At 38.7% G+C, this 23144-nt stretch overlaps 2 protein-coding genes across 2 annotated transcripts in view; both read left to right on the forward strand.

The window, feature by feature from the left end:
- Positions 1-21450, forward strand: part of ALDH1L2 (aldehyde dehydrogenase 1 family member L2) — a 45993-nt gene extending 24543 nt beyond the window's left edge. Inside the window, exons 14-23 of the mRNA XM_036891193.2 lie at positions 1986-2056; positions 2142-2247; positions 6120-6207; positions 6864-6957; positions 8112-8211; positions 8820-8918; positions 10664-10829; positions 12536-12641; positions 15117-15316; positions 17295-21450. Of these exons, the coding sequence (XP_036747088.2) occupies positions 1986-2056; positions 2142-2247; positions 6120-6207; positions 6864-6957; positions 8112-8211; positions 8820-8918; positions 10664-10829; positions 12536-12641; positions 15117-15316; positions 17295-17350 (1086 nt within the window). The 3' untranslated portion in view covers positions 17351-21450. The remainder of the gene's footprint in view (positions 1-1985; positions 2057-2141; positions 2248-6119; positions 6208-6863; positions 6958-8111; positions 8212-8819; positions 8919-10663; positions 10830-12535; positions 12642-15116; positions 15317-17294) is intronic.
- Positions 1-23144, forward strand: part of SLC41A2 (solute carrier family 41 member 2) — a 206358-nt gene that overhangs the window by 36103 nt on the left and 147111 nt on the right. The window lies entirely within an intron of this gene.

Consider the following 23144-nt stretch of genomic DNA (forward strand, 5'->3'; position numbering starts at 1 on the left):
ATCCTTATAATACTCAATCTGAGGTAGGTGGGTAGCTATTATCCTTCATTACAGGTAAGGAGACAGAGACTTGAGGATGGTAAGTGTTTTGCCTATAGTCACATAGTAAGTAAACCATAGAGCTAGGATTTGAACTCAAGATTTTCTGAACTAAATTCTCATGATGTTCTTTGTACATTACTATTAGAGGGGACCTAATAGTCTTCTGGACATACAGGGAGAAGTCTGGTATCATGGGGCTACTGCAAACTCAAATGCCCACAGAGGCCAGAGAGCTAACAGATGGGCTCAGCAGGCTGGGTATAAGAAAAACATTTTTAAGACAGGGGTGCAAGAAATACTTCTTTTTACTTTTTGTAACAAGCATCAGAATGCATGCCACTCATAGACTCATGATATCAACCATCACAGCCATGTTATCAGGAACAAGAAGGAGGAAGTGAGGAAGGGGGAATAAAGGGCTTGAAAGATAAAAGGGCTTGAAAAAGCATTCCCACCCTCCCATTGCCTACGTGTATATCTTCCATTGGCCGACTCTATCTGCCAGGGAGACCGGGAAACCTAATATTTTATCTGAGCACATCGGTGCCACCACTATTAATACAGAGTCCAATTGCCAGCTTTGCCACTTACCAGCTGATGTTGTTAAAGGTATGTTACTCTCTGAACACTACTTACCTCATCTGGAAATAGGTCACAACAATATATAGCCTTGCAAGTTACGCAATGAGGATTAGAAACAAGTGTTTATATACTACAGAATTAGACCAGTCTGTAACAGAGTAGGTCTGGCACATAAATGTAGTTTTTATTATTGTTCAGCCATAAAGCCGTACATGTATAAGCAATTAGTAGTGGTGGTTCAGGTCCATCCTTTATTCTCTGAAATCAAAATACCCCTGAAACCTGAGAATTGATGGGTTAAGTGGTTCAGATTCATTTGCTGCCAAAACCTGACCTGAACCAATGTGAGTCTATTTATATAACTTACAGTGAACATTCATATGTTTTGCTGAATAAATATTAATGTGTTTGATTATGGGGACACTGCCTCAGACCCTACAGGGAATTATAGATAATGTGACATAATATAAGTATATACATTATATTATGTATCTAAGGTCCAAAAAATTCTGAATCCCAAAACATACCTGGCTCCAAAGGTTTCAGATAAGAGACTGTACACTTGCAATTAGAGACAACACTAATATTTTATGTGGCAAGACAAATGAATAGCTTCAGGTAAGACTGTTGTCATGAATTAGTTGGGATTAAGTTTGGCTGCATCTAATGGAAAGCCTAAGCAAGAAGTTTGCTTTTCTCTAATTTTCAAGGAGTCCAAATGCAAGCAGTCAGGGCTAGTACATGAGAGGCAGGCTCCTTCTTTCTCTGTCTGCCAGGCCATCCTTATTACCATGTGACCTCTACCCTCAAGGCTGTCTCATGGTCTCATGATAATCACTGCAGTGCCAGCCATTTCAGCAACATTCTGATCAGGAAGAAGGAAGAAACGGAGTAGGGGGAAGAGTAAAAGATCAATTATTAGAGCTGAGTCAGACTTTGAAGAATATTTTCTTTCCAGTGCCTTGTGCTTACATTTTCCATTGACCATCCCTGTCTGCTATGGAAACTGACAAACATGGTATTTATCTGGGCACATTGCTGTCACCATTATTAATGTAGGGCTTCTTTCACTAAATACAGAGGGAAGAGTGGACAACGGGCAGGCAATTAACATTCTCAGCCATGCCAAGAAATTGGGAATAGAGATGACTAAATTAGAATTACGTTTCTTCTCCTATGTCTCAGTTTCTTTCAAGAAAGAAATAGCAGGGTTGTTTTTGTTTTCGTTTCAGCATGGATATATCTCTTACAAATTAAATTCTGCCTTTTCATGTCAGCTAAGAAAAAATAAAGAGAGATGGACAGAAAATGTGTTCGAGTTTAAATTTACTCGTCTAAATTCTGACCTTTTTTATTCTTAGGGTTCTACAATTCCAATCAACCAAGCTCGTCCAAATCGTAATCTGACCTTCACCAAGAAGGAGCCGCTTGGGTAAGACAAAGAGAGCGCTTCTGAGTGGCTGTGCAAACTGCGTTACTTGGAGACAACTAAGGATGTGGTCTTTCTGTCGCTGCAGTGTCTGCGCTATTATCATCCCCTGGAATTACCCGCTGATGATGCTGGCATGGAAGAGTGCCGCGTGCTTGGCAGCAGGCAATACGTTAGTGCTCAAGCCAGCACAGGTAAGACACAAAGGGCCTGGGGCAAAATCTCCTCCTCTCCTATTTGCTTAAGAATGACATACATGTATAAATATTATGTCTCTAACAAAAACAAGATTGTATTATTATGACATCTTTTCATCTGTCATGGGCATCTTTTCTTATTGGTAAATATTCATTTTTAATAGCTACCTAATGCATCCAATGGAGATTCCACAATTTAAAACTCCCATGACAGTGGAGCCTAGTGTAGGTCAGTGAAATTCACTGAATTTCTACAAGCCAGTTCAATTCTTGCAAAATGCCAAATGCCCAATAATTAGGGAATAATTTAGAATAACTATGAGACATCAAAGGAAAAAGTATTATACAGGCATTCAAATTCTAATGATTAAAAATATTGTAAAGATATGGAAAATGAGGAAAAAGCATGCCAAAAATGTCCATAATTGTGGCAAGTTTGTGAAAATATATACATATGGATAAGGAAATAATACAAATAATAATTCAGGTGACAGAGTCCTCAAAAAAATCTTTTAATGCTACAATAGATTTTCAAGAAAAAATATAGGGACTGACTTAATATTTGGCTGAACATTTACTATGTACAGTGTACAATAGTAGACATTCTGAGGTACACAAGTCATGAAGAAAACTTGGACTCTATTTTAGAAGAGTTTACACTTTATTACTGATGAACTCCCTTTTTATTTCTTCTTAAGACTTAAGAAAAATACAGTTGCATTTGGCTTAACTACATAGTCATCTTGTTTTACTCACTAGAAACAATTTCATTAAAAAAATAGGTATGCCATCAAAAATTTTAGAATTCAAAACATACCATGAGGGAGTGAAAAGTGTCCCTTCTAGCCTCATTTACCCCAAACAATCTACCTCCCCAGAAGCAACCAATGTTACTAATTGTTATTAGTTTCCTAGGTATGCCAGAGATCTTCTCTGTACACACACACACACACACACACACTTTCTAACCCATTAAAAAAAAAGAAAGAGGGAGGGAAGGGGATATGAGAAATTGCTAATTAAAACAAATTGCATAAGGTTTCTGTTGCACAAGTTGCATTAAGTTCTAGAGCTCTGCTGTGCATCATTTTGCCTGTAGTTAACAATGGTGTATTGTGCACCTAGGGAGCTGGGACAGAAGGGACAGAGGGAGGGAGACAGGAGGACAGCACTTCCCTGAGCGCACCTGTGTTTGGTCCTCACTTTGGGAAACCTGCTTCCCGTACTCCCAATGACAATAAACAAACACAGAAGATATGATCAACCCAGATGGTGCAAAAACCCTAAACCTGGATACTAACAAAAACAAATTGATTCAACCGTATTTCCAATAAGTGACATTACTATGCAGAAGGGAGTGGGGAAGGACTCACCCAAGTAAGTTTTGACTGACATTTGGACTATATGCCCTCAGACTAAAGCCAAAAACCCTGCAAATAAACATTGAACTCTAATTAATAAGCTTCTTTGTCATAGCGACATGGCTTAATAATGCTCAAATTACTTTCTGTACATTTTAGGATTGAGCAAATAAGTAAACATATCGTGGATATTGGGAGCCATGTTTCTCACTCTTGGAGAAGAGTCAAATACGAAAAGGGGGAAGGATTGGATGAACCCTGAGACACTGGATAGAGGCATCGGTGTAAACTCATGGGTTTTAATATATTTAGGTAGGTCGATAAAAGAAATGGACCTGTGGGGATAGGTAGAGAGAGAGAGAGAGAGAGAGAGAGATGTGTGTTTACATGTCTTTTTTATACACACATCTATTTCCCAGCCCAGTCTACTGAGAGAGCATAGAGTAATGACATTTCAATAGGGTCCAGTCCTTCGTTTCTAAAATTCTGAAATCATTTTGTTCCTGACACTTTTGACACCAAGTGTGTGTGTTTTTTCCCCCATATCAACCTGTTCTCAAATTCTCCAGACACCAACTGGATATCCTACAATTCAGTTCAAATCTAACAGTAACTATCTGGAGTTTTAGCACAGACCCTACAGGTAAAGTGCTCAATCCACAAGACTGGCCCCACTTCAGATGCCAATTTGAAGCCCTGGGCCTCCTAGACTTCTGACCGACCAGATACAGATCTGAGGTTTCCACAACCCACTCCTCAGGTGCAATAATTTGCTAGAATGGCTCACAAAACTTAGGAAAGCACTTTACTTACTATTGCCAATTTAGTATAAAGGATATCATTACAAAGAATACAAATAACAGTTAGATGAAGATGTACATAGGAAAGGTTTCAACCCTGTGGAGGTTGGGTGCGCCACCCTCCCATCACACACATGCAGTCACCAACCCAGAAGCTCTCTGAATTCCATTGTTTTTATGGAGGTTTCATTGCTCAGGCATGATTGATTAAATCATGGGCTGCTGGTGATTGAACTTAACCTCTGCCCCTACCTCCATCCCTAAGATGGGCTGAAAGTTCCAATCTTCTAATTATGACTTGGTCTTTCTGGTGATCAGACCCCATCCTGAAGCTACTCAGGGGCCCAGCTACCAGTCATTTCATTAGTATAGAAAAGACACTTTTCATTCCAGCGTTCCAAGCATTTTAAGTACTGTGTGCCAAGAACTGGAGACAAAGACCAAATATACATTTCCCTTTATATCACAGTTTTAAATTACCCTTCTTCACTAAAAGAAGCCTGGGCTCCTTGAAGAAATGGCTGGAACATCTTTTTGGGGCCAAAAATCAAGGAAATGTTCAAAAAATGATAGGGACCTGTCAGAAAGATACAGGAACCATACAAAGGGACTCCCATCAGCCAAATCTGTATCAATTTGAACATTAAAAGAAATGGTAATAGTAAAAGATTGTAACATACTGAATAAGATAAGAATCCATGAGTTCACATGGATTGATTAATTAATTAATGAGGTTAAAGCTTTTATAGTGGAAGTCAACTGAGACAGTAGAAGGAATGATAGAAAAATCACCATTTAGCAGCCATCCTAGTAATCATTGATTCAGGCAGGAGTCATCAATGGATACTAAAACCAGTGGATGGGAGTTTGCATAGTAACTGAATGTTTAAATAGTCTTAGAGTACCTTCCTACAAAATATATACAAATTACCAAGTATAAGACAGTAACTCACAGTGATGGAACCTGGCAAACCACCTTTACCAAATGATCGACGTTAGCATTTTCCATACTGGGACTATTCCATATCAGACTTGCCTTTGACATGATACGTGAGAACTCAGCCTCACTCCTGTGGTGTTCTTGCCAAAACTGCATAACCTGAGTCTAACCATAGCCAATCAGCAGGCAAGTCCAGATGGAGGGACATGGTCCCAAAGAACTGGCCTGTAGTTAACAAAAATGTCAGTGCAATGAAATATGAAAGAGAACTTAGAAAGTCTTCTAGATAAAGGAGACTGCAGGCATGATAGCTAATGCAATTTTGATCTTGGATTTTCTTTTTCCATAAAGCATATTATTGGGACAACTGGTGAAAACAACAAGGTCTGTAAATCAGGCTTTCTATTGGTTGTTAATTTCCTGATTTTGGTAACTGTGCTGCGGTTATGGAAAAGAATTCTTTGTTTTTAGGAAAGGCACACAGAAGTATTTAGAGGTAAATTAAGCCTCTCTATGTCTTACTCTTAAACAGTTCAGAAAAAGATAAAGGGGATACAGCAAATGTAGTAATATGTTAACATTTGAGGAATCTAACAGATACATAAGAAGTCTTTGTTATTTTTGTGATATTGCTGTAAGTCTAAAATTATGTCAAAAGAAAAGAAAAGTTAAAATGAATTTTAGTGCAGGCATAAAGAGAAAACAGAGTATTGGTCTAAGCACAGGATAGAGTCTGAAGAAGGTAATTGCTGTCGGCTTTCTGCGCAGGTCACGCCCTTGAGTGCTTTGAAGTTTGCAGAGCTCTCTGTTAAAGCAGGCTTTCCAAAGGGGGTGATCAACATCATCCCAGGCTCAGGTAAGCCATCAGAGGGGGCGATCAACATCCTTCCAGGCTCAGGTAAGCCGTCAAAGGAGGTGATCAACATCATTCTAGGCTCAGGTAAGCCATCAAAGGGGGTGATCAACATCATTCCAGGCTCAGGTAAGCCATCAAAGGGGGCGATCAACATCATTCCAGGCTCAGGTAGCCATCAAAGGGCTCTCTTTGCTATAACTAGTGAATGGTCCAGGGGTAACTGAGTGGCTGTTTTCCCCCTGGAATCTTCCCTGTTTTATAACTCTATTAAAACTAAATACAGTTTACCAAACAGTTGACTAAAGGATAAGTATACTACCATCTACTAAAAATCTTAAAGCAGAAATATAATGGCTGGTGAATGGGATGGGAAGGGCAGAAATAGTACAACATTGTAAAACTACCCCAGGTGGCCCGTTTCAGGTTTTTAAAGTTACTTTGGAAAATAGAAAACCCCAGGCTTACCCATCTTTCAGGGGGCTGACAGTTTCATGGAGGACATTACTTACATTTTTTTCAGTTTGTAATTAATATGGGAAATGTCAAACTAACATTTAACAAAGAGCCTATAAATCTACCTCAATGAATTCAAAGCCACCATCACCGCATGAACTTACGTATTGTTTTAATTCATGTTTTCTGCCCTAATTCTGCAGGTGGCATAGCAGGACAACGCCTTTCTGAACATCCTGATATCCGCAAACTTGGTTTCACTGGTTCCACTCCCATTGGCAAGCAGATCATGAAAAGGTATTGGTTTTAATGTGTTGATTTGCTGCAGATCTGTTAAGCCAGGTTTTTGTTTTTGTTTATTTTTTTAAATAGGATGCTTTTGGGGGGAGAAAAACCACATCACATTTAGAAATCTACTTACCACTGCAGGTATTGAAATGTTTAAATATAATAAAATACTTTCCAAAGTGTAAAGCCCAGAGTCAATAAAGCCGTATTGAAATTCTATGCCCTACTGGTAGCTACAACCTAGACCGAAAAATCGTCTGTGCTAAAGCTGTGAACCAAATCATTTTGGGAGCAGAAGAAATTGAGAAGACATACAAAATGACAAATCTGGATTACATATAAAATGAATTCCTATAAAACAGTTAACATTAGTTTTGAAAATTGCAAATGATCTAAATGTCCAAAATAAGGCAGTGGTTAAAATATGTTAACATAATAGAATACTGTACAGTCATATTCATTTTTTGTATTTTTATTAACATTTTTAGTAACATTGAAAAATCATGTTAAAAGGTAAATGGAAATAAACATAAGGTCTAAAATTGTATATGTTGGGTGATCCCAACTAGGTGAAATAAGGCAAAGGCTATGATTGGACACAAACCAGAAATATGTAAAAGTGGTGAAAACAGTGGTCATTAAGCCATGGAATGGAATCATGTGATTTTTTTTCTCTCCTATCTGAAGTTGTAGTGATATTTTTTTAATGTTTTAAATAACACTACTTTTGTAAGAAGGAGGAAATACACAATATACTTCTAAAAATTGATATTTTCCCCCCAATGTTCCTGTAATCTGGTTAGAGGTTAAATTACTTGCCAAGCCTTTACATAAACAAAATTCTTACACCTAAAGAATCTGAACTTACCTATGAAGATCTCTAATCCTTTGACCACAGAATTTTAAAAAAACACTTTTTTATTATAGGAAATTTCTAGTATCTACAAAGCACACAGAATATCATAATGAACTCCCACATGCTCTTCACCCAACTTCAACAGTTCTCACCATTCTACAAGTGACATTTTGTCTTTTAGTAAGTTTATTAATACTTCTAAGGTTCGGTATGTTTTCCATGCTAAGTGGTAACTTAAGGTTAAAAAGGCAAGAGAAAGCAAGAAGGAGACAGACAAAACTGTCATTTCCAATCTTTTTTCCTCTAGCTGTGCTGTGAGCAACTTGAAGAAAGTTTCCCTTGAACTCGGAGGCAAGTCCCCACTTATAATATTCAGTGACTGTGAACTTGACAAGGCTGTGCGAATGGTAAGAGTGGATCAGATCCAACTAAATAGGTGCCTACTTCTAAAACACATCTTATCTCCTTATTTATCAGAAGACTTAACATGAGATTTGGTTTTTGTCTAGTCTTAAATACAAACCATCCTCTTTTTTTTAGGTTTGGGAATACTCAGAGCAATTAATTTTTAAAATAATGTCTCTGTAATTTGTCTCCCTAAGGTATTTTTAAACCTTGGGGTTTGGGAATCTTTCTAAATATTCCTGATTTATACAAATGATGTAGAGATTTTAAAAACACAGTGTGGCATACAAGTATTACATATAAATGTATAAGATAATGTAGATTTTCTTGCAACACAAAATTTGTCCATAGTGGTATGTCCTTATTATTAGATACATTTTTTTGAAAAGGGCCCATGGACCAAAAGGGGGAAAGGAGAAACAAAATCTGTAAAAAACACGCTAGATCAAAACTGATTATCTCCAAGCAGTTTATATCACTTTTGTTTCCTATGACTTCTCTATGTGGTCTGCTGTCTTCCAATAACATGTAAATCTCAGTGTGTGCAATTTTTATGACAACCTTGACTTCCCAAGTAATGTTAACAATATTTTGTCTTCTGCTGCCAAAGGGAATGGGAGCGGTATTTTTCAACAAAGGAGAGAACTGTATCGCAGCCGGCCGGTTGTTTGTAGAAGAATCCATCCACGATGAATTTGTGACAAGAGTGGTAAGATGTCTTCAAAGTTGATTCTAACCAATTGTATAGAAATTGCTTTTACATGAAAGTACGTCTGGCATTGGTAATGAGCTTTTAGTACCATGGTTATATATTTTTTAAAAATAACACAGTCCTTAATCTTTGAGAGCTACTTTGTTATATATATTTACAGGTCACTTTATATAATGTTTAGACTTTGCTTCCAAATAACCCAGAGGGGAGGAAGTGAGTAGGGGAGTAAATTGGCCATGAGTTGGTAATTATTGAACCTGGGGTAATGGGTACATGAGGTTCATTATATTGTCTACTTTTGTATATGTCTATAATTTTTCATAGTAAAAAGTTATAGGTCTATATAAAGAAAACCATTATTATCCATACCTTGCTCTTTACTTATAGTACATTATAGACTTGACACTTGTGGGAGATAGATTCCTTGATTTTTATATACCTCTAACTTGACTATGAGCGCTACACCACTCGATCCTTGCAAATCCTCAATACACGGTTAACAGGACAGCATATCATTTCCTCCACTAAAATAGATAGATGATAGATGGATAGACAGATCCCCCCTATAGATTGGTCATGATTCTATAACTATGGGACTAAAAGCTATTTAGACAACTATTAAAATTAATTCTGTGGCTAAAATAAGCTCTAAATTATACTGCATTATGTCATTATGATGGTATAGTAATCATGAATTTATATATTTGAAAAACCAGCCCCCAGCTTCTTTTTTTCAGAGCCAATTTCCCTACCACACCTCCAAGCAAAGGCATTCTTTCTTCATGAAAGTGGAAAATGAGACACATGGAGAGGCAGTTGGTGGGCAGTAACTGCCTCCTGAACATCCCTGTAATTCGATTTTGTGCCTCAGTAACGAACAAGTTATAGTATTATATGTCATGGGCTTTCACAGCTATAACTTTTTGAGATTTCAAATGCTAAGACCAGAAATGTCAGGGATTTACTGTTCCAGTCCATCAACAGATGTGTTTTGCACTCAGGTGATTTGTGTTCATTCATTCACTCATTCAACAGCTGTTTCTTGAGCACTTACTGAGCGATTATTGCCAGGCCTAAATTCAAATTCATGGCCCTGCTGGGTCACAGGAACTCTCATGCTTTGTTCTCACTAGAATTGTACTTAACATTAGAAAATGCAGAAAAAGATTAAGGTAACTGATGTTCACAACAGACAATTGCAAAGTCATGTCAGTGATGAACACTGTGAAATAGAAATGGTTTTTCATCAGAACATTCAAGCAATTCCTTGGGCATGGCTATATTGTGAGAATTTTACAAGGGCAGCCTGCCACATTTGGGGAGAGAAAAAGACAACAATGTGGCTGTTTTAGAAATCCTTTGCCATGAAGCACATAAGTATGCTGTGTTAACAAAAATTCCAGATCATTAGGTTTGCTATTGTAGTGGGCTAATGTTCGGAGAATTTTAATATAATGTGTGTAATGTATGTACTGTTAGAACTCAGTGGTTAAAAGTTGGATTTTCAAGTCAAGAAAACTCTAGTATATGTCGGTGGTGTGCTCAAGGACAAGTCCCTTAACCTACACCTCAGTTTCTTCACCTGTAAGACAGAAATAGTAAACCTACCTTCAGCGCTACTGTGAAGATGACACATCTTTTGACAGCTCAGTATTACACCCACCACACGGTAGATGTTCTGTCAAGGGAACCCACTATATTACTAACAATCAATTATGTTTTGTGAACTGGATGACATACAGGTGGAAGAAATTAAAAAGATGAAAATTGGTGATCCACTTGACAGATCCACTGATCACGGGCCCCAAAATCATAAAGCCCACCTGGAAAAGCTCCTACAATACTGTGAAGCTGGAGTGAAAGAGGGGGCCACCTTGGTGTATGGAGGAAGACAAGTCCAAAGGCCAGGTAAGATCACCTCCGTAGGAGGTATGCAGGGCCCCTGACTTCTTAAGTTGGAATGGATGGTAACAGTTTTCAACTATCTTGCCTCAAAAGTAAATAGTGGCATTTCTGTTATGACCAGAAGAATTATTTTCTAGATACTACTTGGCCACTTATAAGCTGTGGCACCTTGGACGTGACAATTTTTCAGAGCCTCAGTTTCCTCTTATGTAAAATGGGATGAAATGTGCACACCCTACCTTAGAAGGCTGTGAAAATCAAGTAACAAAGTGACTGTGACAGGCTCTTAGCTGTACGGTTAACAAGCGTAATGGATACCTGTGCTGTTCAGGCTCTGGTGATCTTGGTTCCGGCACTGTGAGATTTCATCGTAGCCAGCAGAGCCTGGGAAGGATTCATTCCTGTTGTCTAAAGCAGTACCTGTTCCTAAACTATGTGAATGGCTCCGTGTCATGATACCCAAAAGGAGAGAAAGGCAGACAACAACTGCAGAGATGCATTTTTCACTGCTGTGCGTGTGTTGTGCACCAATGCCTTATTCTGAAAAGGGATAATTAGAAGGAAAAAAATTCAAGATTTATCCTATGTTTCCCATTTGAACTGAATTTCCAGGTAACTGAGTAGCTGAGAAGGAAACTTCTTTTTCTTTTTTAACAGAATCCCTGCTAATTAATGTACAAAAAAAGAAAAGATAGAAAAACCACCATTTTGCACTCCTGATTGGATGAAATAATTGATTTATGCAGTGATCAGCAAGGAAGGCTAAAGTTATTAGGGGAAAGGTTGATGGGGACCTGAGTATTTGCAGGGTACCAAAGTATCACCCCCAAGATTGCTTGGCAGACATAAGGAGAAGAACAACTTTCCAATGGAGGGGTCCAGCTGTTACCACTTGGAACCACTGGTCAGTCTCAGCAGCAGTAAAAGCAAGGACACACAGCGTCATGTATGAAGTATTCTTGCCAAAAGGGTCAGCCCGAATCTGATCATGTCCATAGGTCAAACTTTGCATTTACCAGAAATGCAGGGGATAGAAGAACAAATTAGGTACCATCCCAAGGACACAATGCAAATCAAAGTGCAAAATACTCTTTAGGACAACTCAGTTCAACAAGTCAGTGGCATGAAAAATAATGGGCAGGGATAAGCATTGAAATAGATTAAAGGCGCTTAAGAAGAGATCTAACAATCAAATGCAGTGTGTTGAACTCATTTGAATCCTGAATCAAATCAACTGCAGAAAGATATTTTCTAGGCAAACATAGAAATGTAAACCACGAATAAGGAACTAGCATTAATTTTGTTAGGTGTAATGATGTATTGTGGCATGTAAGAAATAGCTTTTTTTTTTTTACTGATTTGTACTGAAATACTTGGGGGTGAAAGTTGTCATCTCTGGAATCTGCTTTAAATGATTTCAGCTAGGAAAAATATGAATCAAATACAAAAATAGGAATAAATATTTGTTTTACTATTCATTACACTACTTTCTCTATGTTTGCATTTGTTCAAAATTTTGTAGTAAATACGTTTAAAAAATAACCTAGAAGTGCTAATGCCACATAGGAAAATGAAAGTCTTCTTAATTTACTGACCCAGAAAGGAAGGAAAAAATTATAATGTATTCCTAATTATTTTAATAGTCTAAGAGGGCTATTAAGTGAAATCACTTACACTGTAATTGATGTTCCTTTATGTTTTTCAAACAGGCTTTTTTATGGAACCTACTGTGTTCACAGATGTGGAAGACCACATGTACCTTGCCAAAGAGGAATCATTTGGGCCTATTATGGTCATTTCTAAATTCCAAAATGGGTATGTTCCAAAGACACAAATGAACAGGTTTTGACTAGATAAGTTTTTTTTTCTTCTGCCATTGTGCAATATGCAAAACCTAAGATCAATGAACATGCATGTCTCTAGCATAAGAATAACTGGCTTAATTAAAATAATTGGAACAGAGGGGCAACCAGTGTAGATTGCAATATATTTTTGCTTCTTAGCTTAAATTAATGGCTGACATCATGGATCTTAGCTGAGTACATTTTAGTTTTTGTACAGTCGACATTTGAAATGTCTCTGGAACAAAATAAATAGCTGAGAATACCAGAACCAGTTTTCACATTTACATGCCTTAGGCAGCATGTGAAATCTGATCCCCCCCCCCCAAAATGTACCTGTCTTCAAAGGGGCTTATGCCCCCAGAAGCCTAATACTCAAGTTCTTATGGAAATGTCCACAATCACCTTATAATCAACTATGTCATCATACTGATTTGTTATAGTATCCATATACTTTCCAAAATATCCAGCATATCAAAGAGGGTCATATATGGTTTTTAATATCAGTAGATTCTCAGGGTATACTGCACAAACTTCTTCAGAATTCTGGCCTCAGTTTTCCTTCAACCAGTGAGAAGGTGGAAAAAAATAAAACAGAATTCAGAAGGACTTCTTGGTCTTTGATAGACATATTTGTAAGATACTAAGCTGTAGGGGATAACCTTTTCACCCACTGATGGAAGGATGCTGTTACCTTTATTTTCTCATTGTAAATTCCCCCATAGGATAGTTTTTGTGTTAAACATGTGGATATCAGGAGGCAGGTTTAGGGGGATATAAACCTAATTAGTACAGTACCTGTCCTTAAGGAGCGTACATCTAATAGGGGAGACAGACAAGGAGATGGGCAATTAACCACAGAGGGCCAGAGTCAGCCATAGTGGGTAGAGTCTCCACTCCTCTGCACCTGACTCCCTCTGCCAGTTACTTAATTACCTTAAGCCTACATTTTGCTATTTGTGAAATTAGGTTACTAATGGTATCTATCTTTTTGGGTCATTCTAAGGTTAAATAAGTCAAGTGTTCGCTATTGATGATACTGCCGTCATTATGCTGTTATTATTCTAGAAATAGTCAAGATGTACTGTGAAGCTATGTCATCTCCACAGTCCTCAGCAAGCAATAGCAAAAAGCCGTCCTTTGGCCTAAGTCCATTCAATAAATATTTGGGTCCCAACCATGTGCAATGCATCAAGAAGTATGAGAATGTTAGCAGAACCGCAGTTTATGCCAAGTTAGCTTCCAAATTTCTCGTATGAGCTTGAAGTCGTATATCATCAAGGTTCCCTTTGAAAGTCACTGTGGAAGGCACCGCATTGAAACCTGTGCCCTCTCTCAAAAAATTCAGCACAACTAATTTTTTCTCCGGTTTTGGAAGGGATCCTGTTTCTTAGCCAGAGCACCAGATGAAATATTTGGATTGCATTTACTGGCCGTGTTGTAGAAAATTTGTGTATTTTTAAACAATAGAGTGGCACTCATACAAGTGAGATACACTATGACAGGCACGTTGGAAGTGGACCCAACTGAGAGATGAGCCGGTTCGTGCCTCTACTTCCTTGGGCATGTGCCTCTACTTTCCTTCAGTACACATACTGAATCAAAAGGCAGGGAAATCACCAGACCGGTGTAGATGATTTCACTCTCCTTTTATTGAATGAGCACATTAAGTGAATTCGCTCTCATGTGATGATGCAACATCACGGTATAAAGAAGAATAAGATGTGATCGCTGCTCTCGGGAAGCTTCTAGTCTAGTTGAGAGGTGAACCACAAGTACACGAAGAGTTAAACCAAACTACTGAGTTAGGAGGAATCAGCTCCCTGATTGAGCTAACTTTTGTAAGTATTTACTGTGTTCCAGGCACTGTTCACTCACTTAATCCTCATGACAAGAAGAAAGATCCTTTTATTATCATTTCCACTTTTCACAAGAATATACAAAGGCATAAGGATATGAACTCCCTTGCCCAAGGTCACCCAGGCGGTGTGGCTGCAGAGACCTCTCACTGAGCACTCCACTCCACGCCACAACAGTGGCTCCCGTGGGAGCTGGGAGGGTCAGCGTGAGGCACTGCGTGAGCCTTGAACTGTGTGTGCAACATCTAAAGAGTTAGAGGGAAATAGGGATCGAGCTGAAAATATATCTGGACTCAAGGAAGAGGGGAGGACTTGAGAACTCTTGAAGGAGAACCAATGAAAAAAATGGGAAAGATGACTTACAATCAGATTTTAAAGTGTTGCATAGATATGAAAAAACCATACCAGAGTTGTAATATTTCACTGGGAGTTTTGGTGTAAGCCTGGGATATTTCACTGATAGAAACTCAAGCAGGTTGGCAGCAATGTTTTCCTGTTTTTGGCATGGAGGGGAAAAATATTAGGACATAAAATGAGAATATTTTGCTTTACATTTAATGAAGTTTTGTCTCCCTCAAAACCTCTTGCAGGGACATTGATGGAGTGTTGCAACGAGCAAATAATACAGAGTATGGTTTGGCCTCAGGGGTTTTTACCAGAGACATAAATAAGGCTATGTATGTGAGTGAAAAACTAGAAGCAGGAACTGTTTTTATTAACACATACAACAAGACGGATGTGGCGGCTCCTTTTGGTGGCGTTAAACAATCTGGCTTTGGAAAAGACTTGGGTAAGGCTGAACTTTGTTACTGTGTCCTTCGTTGTTACATCACAAAAGAGTCGGCTTTGTGTTTCATCCAACATTTGTTTAGAAGGGCAGTTGGATCAGAAGTTTACAAGGGTACTGATACTAATGTTTTTTAAATGTCAAACTATTTTTGTTGAACAGAAGGTACATGCAGGAAAGTACACGTGTTGCGTGGAAAGTGTTTCCTTTTAAAGGAAGATTCATGTTGAAGGGAAAAGGAAACTGACAAGATCTTCTAGCGGAAAATATGTTTGGTCTTTTACCTGCCACTTGGCATGAGCTTGGTTTATCTTTCATGGGACAAAATGGAACCAAGACAGGGAAATGGGGAGAGGGCAATAACCTCCAAGAATAAATCCTGTCTCTGAGCTGCTTGGCAGTCTTGCAGAGTCAGCTCTGTGAACTGGCAGGCTTTTCTGGGTGTCTGGGAACTCAGAGTAGAACCGTAAGAAGCCCCAAATGTAATTCCTTGTGGGCAGTGACACGGTGACATTTCAAGCAACAGCTTTGAACTTTGAACACTAAATACGTACCAGGCCCTATTGTAACTATTTGACCTATAATAGCACAAGCAATGCTCCCAATAGACATGAGAGATGGGTGCTATTATTATCCTTATCTTACAGATTTAGGAAAATCCATATTTTTTCCCCTACATTTAGGAAAATGGGGCTCAGAGAGGGTGGGTGACTTGCTCAAAGTCGCACAGGCAGCCGCTGGCAAAGAGAATTCAAAGCCAGGCAGTCTGGCCAAGGAGCCCATGTTCTTCCTGCCTACAGTCAGTCTGGCATGTTGCTTCAAAAATGGAAATGTTTGTGATTTACTGAAATTGTAGCCCACTAATATAAGTTTGGTTAATGCGGGGTATTTTTACATGTTTCTTTTCTGATGATTTTGGGCAATGTATTTGTAGGAAAAAAATATAGTTCTCATTTTACATTCCATTGAGTTGAAAGTAGTCATTCTTTTTCACATGTCTTCAATCTGGCTTTCATTCCTGGATCCAAAACACAGTGGGAGATTTTCTTGGGGAAATTATTATTATAAAGTAAGGTAACCGCATTCCTGGCTCCATAATTAGCCAGCTTCAGGTTTCTGTTATATTATGAAACAGTAGAATTTGCCTGATACTTTCTTCATTGCAATTCTAACCTCCCTTAGTTCAGTGGTGCCCAGCCCCAGCTGCACCTTCAAGTAGAATCACCTGGGAGCTTTAAAAAATACAAAGATGGAGATTTAATTGGTCTGGGATTAGGAGCTTTAAAAGCTCCCCAAGGTGATTACAACTTAAGGTTAAGAACCCTTGTTTTAGCTCAGTTTCCAGAATCATATACTCTAGTTTTACTTGTAGTATTCATGCCCTTTAACTGCTGTATAAATTGATGCCTGTACTAGCTCAAAATAGAAACAGAAGAGAAACAAAAATGCAGACTTATTATTTTTTGCCTGGATATACTCTTCTCTGTTTCCAACATATTATGTAAATCAGGAAAACTGCCTTTCCCTTATTTTTAAAATAGATCGTACCAAAGGCCCTCAGCTTTCTTTCCTCTGCTCAGTGTTGCTCCATGTTATGTAATCTGAAGGACAGTGTCTTAGTTGCTTCTGTTCAGCCTATAAATGGGCAAAGGATAGAGACAGAGTTTATAATCAAGCAGGAATGTAAAGGGGAAAGATTTTGGGTGGAGCCTGACCAAGTTACCACTCCGGTCCTTCGAAGGCCTGACAGCTGGTCTAATCCCTTACTCCTCCAAGTGTGGTCCACGGGCCATGGGCAGCAGCACCACTGGGTGATGGTTAGAAATGAATCATCTTGGGGCCTACACTAGACTTCGTCAAATCATAGTCTGCCACCACCTTCTATTCGCTTAGTGACTTGACACATACACCTGTGTCCAAAGGTCTGGTGATATCACATCACCTATGAACGAGGTCCATCAACTGCTTTTATCTTCCCTAGGTGAGGAAGCCCTAAATGAATATCTCAAAACCAAGACAGTGACGCTGGAATACTAGAGCAATGCCATCATCAGGAAACCCTCAGCCGACAGCACTTCTCAACCCTCAACAGACACGCCTAAGAAGCCTGTGTGTGCTGAGGAAAGAGGTATCAGCCAGGAGCTGAAAAATGCACACGTGGACCACAGAGAGAGTCAGGCCATGTGTCTAAGTATTTACACGTGTGCCTGAGTATTTTCTAATACACATTTTATACATTAAAATCCTTTGTAGTTGTTGGGTTTTGACTATGTTGTATATCACACATATTTCTAAAATACCAAGCTGCTTTTTTCCCCCAGCAAGACTAATCTGGTCATTGTTCATCTTGAAGATATTAATATCATGCAGATATAATATACACAAGGTGCATTTTTTGGAAACTGTATAATGTGTATAGGTTCTAACCTCTGAGCCATACACATGGGGTAATTAGAAATTTTCTATAATTTTGCTCTCAAGGAAAAATGTATCCTGTAATAAACAGGGAGTATTTTTTTTCCCCATATTTGGAAAGAAGGTACATCCTTGTGCCTTTTGATGTTCTGGTTTTTGACCCACTGTGATGCGTGATCAAGCCACAAACAGTTCCTGAGTACCTACAAGGTACTCATTAGGTTCTAAGGAGCAGGCAAAATTTAATGACCTGACTTCTGGCCCCAAATAGCTTAAATCCCAGTAAACAGCTTTTCAAGTGAATTGTACACTATGACATAGAAATTAAGCAGGCTTTGGAGGCTGATCTTGGTTCATATCATACCATCTATCTATGTGACTTGGGGAAACTTATGCAATTTCTTCGAGCCTCGGTTTTCTCATCTATAAAAATGGGAATATAATGCTCTCCTCAGGAGCCTTATTCTGAGGAGTCAATGCAATAGTGTAAGTACCTTGCACTGTGTTTTGTTCATGGTACTCAATAAACACTAACTCTTGTTTCCCCCATCACTATTTTTAAAATACATTGAGATAAATTAAGTAGATGAATTGATTCCCCTATACCCTTTTCTTCAGTCCTTGACTGCTACACTCTTCCTCTTGTCCACTGTTTTGACACGGTGACACTGGAAAATGCCATGTAATGAAAAATGGCAGTGGTACAAGGAAAAGAGTTGCTTTTCTTTCTGCAGCTCACTCAGCCTTCACAAGACATCTTGTTTTCCAATTCTCTGCCTTACTGGGTCTGCCACTCACTGACTATGTGGTCTCAGGCAAGTTAGTTACATATCTCAGAGCCTTGGTATTTATAAAATGGGAAAAAGTCCCTATCTCATTAGGTGTTGGAAGGATTCTTAACTCATAATTCACTTAACAAGTGTTTGGACCACAGCCTGTGCTCAAGAAATGGGAATTATCACAATCCATATAGTAGTCACACAACTATTGCCCACTGTCAGACAAAAATAGGTGAGTAAATTATCACCATCCACATGTGACTAGAAAATGAATTCCTGAACCACAGTCTCTGGGAGATGGTCAGAGAAATTCACTTCTATTACTCCTGCTTCTAAAGTAAAACTTCAATAAACATTCCTATCTCTCTGGCTCTGAGGAAGCCCTGAGAGAGTACTTGTTACTTGGAGACTCAGCAGCTTAATATAAGGGAAATGCAGGGGACCATCAGTAAACAACCACAAACCAGAGGCAGAAAACATTCAAAGGGAGGGACACCAGGTGTCATCCTGGCATGATGAATAAAGCAAATTTTGCCTATAAGCATTTTGTATTATACTGTAGCTCATTTACCAGTGGAGCTTGATGTAGCCAAAATCCTAAATTGGAAATAACATTCTCTGGGTCCAAATGGACAGTTAATGTTTGAATTAAATAACCAAAGCTTTATGATAAAGGATCCACTTTAAAATGTGGTGCTTGAACTGATTTTGTGTGAGTTAAAATATCACTTCACCAAATATTTTAATGATAAAATAGCAAACAAAATAGATAAAATAGCCTGTTCTTCTGGACTGATTTTACTTTCTACTCTTACACTCAGTAGCAGTGCTGTTAATCTTCGGGCCACAAACCTCTTTGAGCGTCTGGTAAAGCGGTGGACTCCTCTGTCTAACTTCTACCCCACAAACTCACGTACATGCACCTAATTCTGCAAATACATTGAAGGGAGTCACCTCCTAAAGTCCATGCTTGAGCCTCAGATTAAGAACTCCTTTTTCCATAGCGAGTTCTGAACTCCTTACCAGCTTGCGTTTTTACATCTGACTGATCAGAATCAGAGGCTCCATGGAATTCATAAAATTACCAGTGAATTTGAACTGGAACATACAGACCCACAACCTACCAGATGATTTAATAAACATATGGAGTAATTAGATTGTCACTGTTCCTTCAGTTCACTGATTATTTTGCTAAACTAAAGGATAAACTGTAATCTGATTGTCGCCTGAATTGGGGAGGTGTGGACACTTTAAGCAGTTCTACATTCCTTCTAATCTTCTTCCCCTGCCTTTGCTAAAGCAGTCCCATCACTCACCCTTCTTGGCCTTTCCAACCCCCAACTTGGTTTAAGTGTCTCTCCTCTATGCTCTAAGTTGTCTGGAACATGGTACTTACCACTTGGTGCTGAAATTTGCCTTCCTAACTAGGTATAACCCCCAGGATTGGCATTTTGTAGCTATCATTTATTGAGGGCCTCCTGTGTGTGCTAGACACTATGTAGTTTATAAATGCTATCTTCATCTTCACAACATCTGAAAAAATAGAGGTGTTCTTACTAGCTCCACCACCACCAAGCCACCATCTCTTATCTTAGTTACTGCCGGTCTCCCAACTGTTCTTTCTGATTGCTCCCTGTATGGTCCTATTCAAAGCTTAAGTCAGATGATGTCATTCCTCTGCTCAAAACCTTCCAATGGTTTCCAATTTGCTTAGAATAAAGTCCAGTGTACTTACCATGACCTACAAAGTCCAGCTGATCTTGCCCCTGGCTGCCTCTGCCCTATCAGTTTCCCTCTTATTTTATCTAGCCATCCTGGCTGCCTTGATGTTCCTCAAACAGACCAAGTAATTGCCTACCTCAGGGCCTTTGCACTCACTATTCCCTCTTCCCAGTGGTGTGCTGGTAAATGTTCACCAAATGGTTCTCTAGGGAAAATCAACTCTTGTAGCATTTGCTGACTCCTGTGTATAAATGCTATCATCAGGCTGATTTCAAGCTACCAATTTGACTTCACTTATACAGAGTTGGGAAGAGATGTGTGCGAACAAGTACAAGCCTGCAACAGCACACCACTGCCACTTCCTTTACCCCATGTGCAGCCTCGTGGCTGGCTGCCTCACTTTCCTCAGGTCTCTCCTCAAATACTGTAATAGACACACATTTTCTAGCAGTATGTCCCCATATCCACACCTCATCTCCCTTGTAATTATTTACTCTCATCCTGCATGTATTTACACAACCTGGCATATATTTATCATCAATCTCTCCCTATTAGAATGTAAACTTTGTGGACAGGTGCTTCTTTTGTTCAGTGCTGTATCATTAGTGCCAGTATGTAGGAAGAGCTCAGTAAATATTTGCTTACTTACCCAAATCACAGAGCTATTAAGCAGCAGAATGGACACTCAGGCAATTAAGCTGGTGGTCTTAACCAAGCTGAGATAGCTTTTATTTCCTAAGCTTAAATCAGAGACTGGGTGGGGAAATTAAAAAACAGCAGAATGGCATTATCTGCAAGAGAAACCTGAGCTAGATTATCAGATACGAGACATGACGTATGGGGTGGGTTATTGTTATTATACTACACAAATAATATGTAATATGCAAATGAATTTTTTAAATGATTAAATACCTAATTATGCAAAAATATACAAAACAGAGTAAGACTCAACCACAACATCTCTCCACAGAAATAACCACAGATATTAGATTGTTCTAGACTTTCTGTGAATACTTTTTTGCAGAATTGGTATTATACTGTATATAATTTGGTTCTTGCTTTTTTTCAGTTAGTAACATACAAGCATCTGTGTCAATAAACATTGCTTCATGTTCAGTGGCTTTAATTCAGCTTCCCTACAGTTGGACATTGAGACATATTTGGACATATTGTTGGCTTTTGCTATTTTAAACATTATAATAAATTATATATAGAAATTTTTGAACTGAGCTATATTTATTACAGTAATTTAAAAAATTTTAGAAATGGAATTCCTGAGTCCATATAGCAATGTTTCCAAATTTTTGCCACCAGTTTTATTCATACAGCATAACACCTCATATTTACTGAGTACTCTTCTAAACACATGATGTGTATTAACTCATTAATTTCTTACCAAAACCCCATGAGGGAGATACTGTTATATCCATTTTACAGATGGAGAAACTGAGGTAAATGGCTGGGCTGGGATATGATCCAGCTTAGGACCTGTGCTTGTGGCATAGTGGCCCGTAGGCCCATGATGGCGAGATGTGGCTGACTGCACTTAAAACTTGGCTCCAGCTCTTACCTACTGTGAGGCCTTAGGAAATTTACTTAGCACCCCCATATCACTTTCCTTATCTGCAAAGTGGGTATAAGCAGAATATACCCACTTAAGGTGGTGTTTTCTTAACAGTAAGGAAATTTATTTTTCTTACTTGTACATGGTAAGTACAAAACAAAAATCTAGCGACAGTTGAGTCTGCAGGTATTTGGTGCGATGATTCCATGATGTACTTTGCTTCTCCCTGCTGCCCTCGGTGCGCAGACTTTACACTCCAAAGCTGGTTCTATTTATGGCCACCAGACAGGAGTTTCAGGAATCATATCTACTCATAAGACATCCAGTCCTTCCCACCTCTTCATGTGCCTCCTTTTTAGTAGTAAGAAGTACTTTCCTTTCCAAACTCCACTAACACAATTTTGCTCATGCCTCACTGGGAAGGTTTGTGTCATGTGCTGATTCCCAAACCAATCGTTGGAAAAGGTTTTCCATGAATGGATGGTGGGAAGTCAACCACAAAGTTTCCAACATTAAGCTTTTGGGAAAAGTCAACCAATCATATTTACCCTATCTTTTTTCTTCAGGATTGTGAATCACTGACATTTAAGATGAATCACTTTATTGAGACAAAGAAGAAAAAAATAGTTTAATGAACCTTTATTGTACATTCCCATGGAATGAAAGGCACTATGCTAGGCACTTGATGGAAATGCAGATGAAAGTGAGACTCAGCCTTTCCTTCCCTTTCCACCTGCAAGAGAGGATACAGGCACAGTAACACAAACTACTTTGTGGGGCAGGTTTTTTTTTTGTAAGTACCACATTTGATGCACAATTAAAATATTGTGGGAATAGATGGGAGATTCATTCAGAATGAAATATTTGCTTCCATCCCATGGCACCTGATTTCCTGATTTGTAAGTCACATGATTTACATGACACTGATTTACAGTCACAGAGCTATAGAGAGATGGCACCCCACAAGTGTGAAGAGAACATTTCATCAACCCTAGCAGGTACAGACCCTTTCTCCAAATGGCTGCCATCTCACACCCAAGCACCAGGCAGAAAGCGCAGGCTGGACTAACCAAAGCACAACAGTGATTTACCTTCCAAAAGACTAAAGGCAACCAGCTGATAAAACAGCTTTTGAATTAAGGTATAACGTACATACATAAAGTGCACAAATGTTACATGTGCAACTCAACAGGTTTTTATATTTGTATGAGGGTGATAACTCTTAAGTGTAAAAACACTTCGAAGAGTAGGTGACACATAGGAAGGGCTCAGTAAGTTGATGCTATTGTATTGTTTCATTTGCCATTTTGATAAGTAAAGAATACAATCTTGGCTTCGTTTGCATTTCTTT

This window comes from Manis pentadactyla, chromosome 10, assembly GCF_030020395.1.
Source record: "Manis pentadactyla isolate mManPen7 chromosome 10, mManPen7.hap1, whole genome shotgun sequence".
Lineage (NCBI taxonomy): Eukaryota > Metazoa > Chordata > Mammalia > Pholidota > Manidae > Manis > Manis pentadactyla.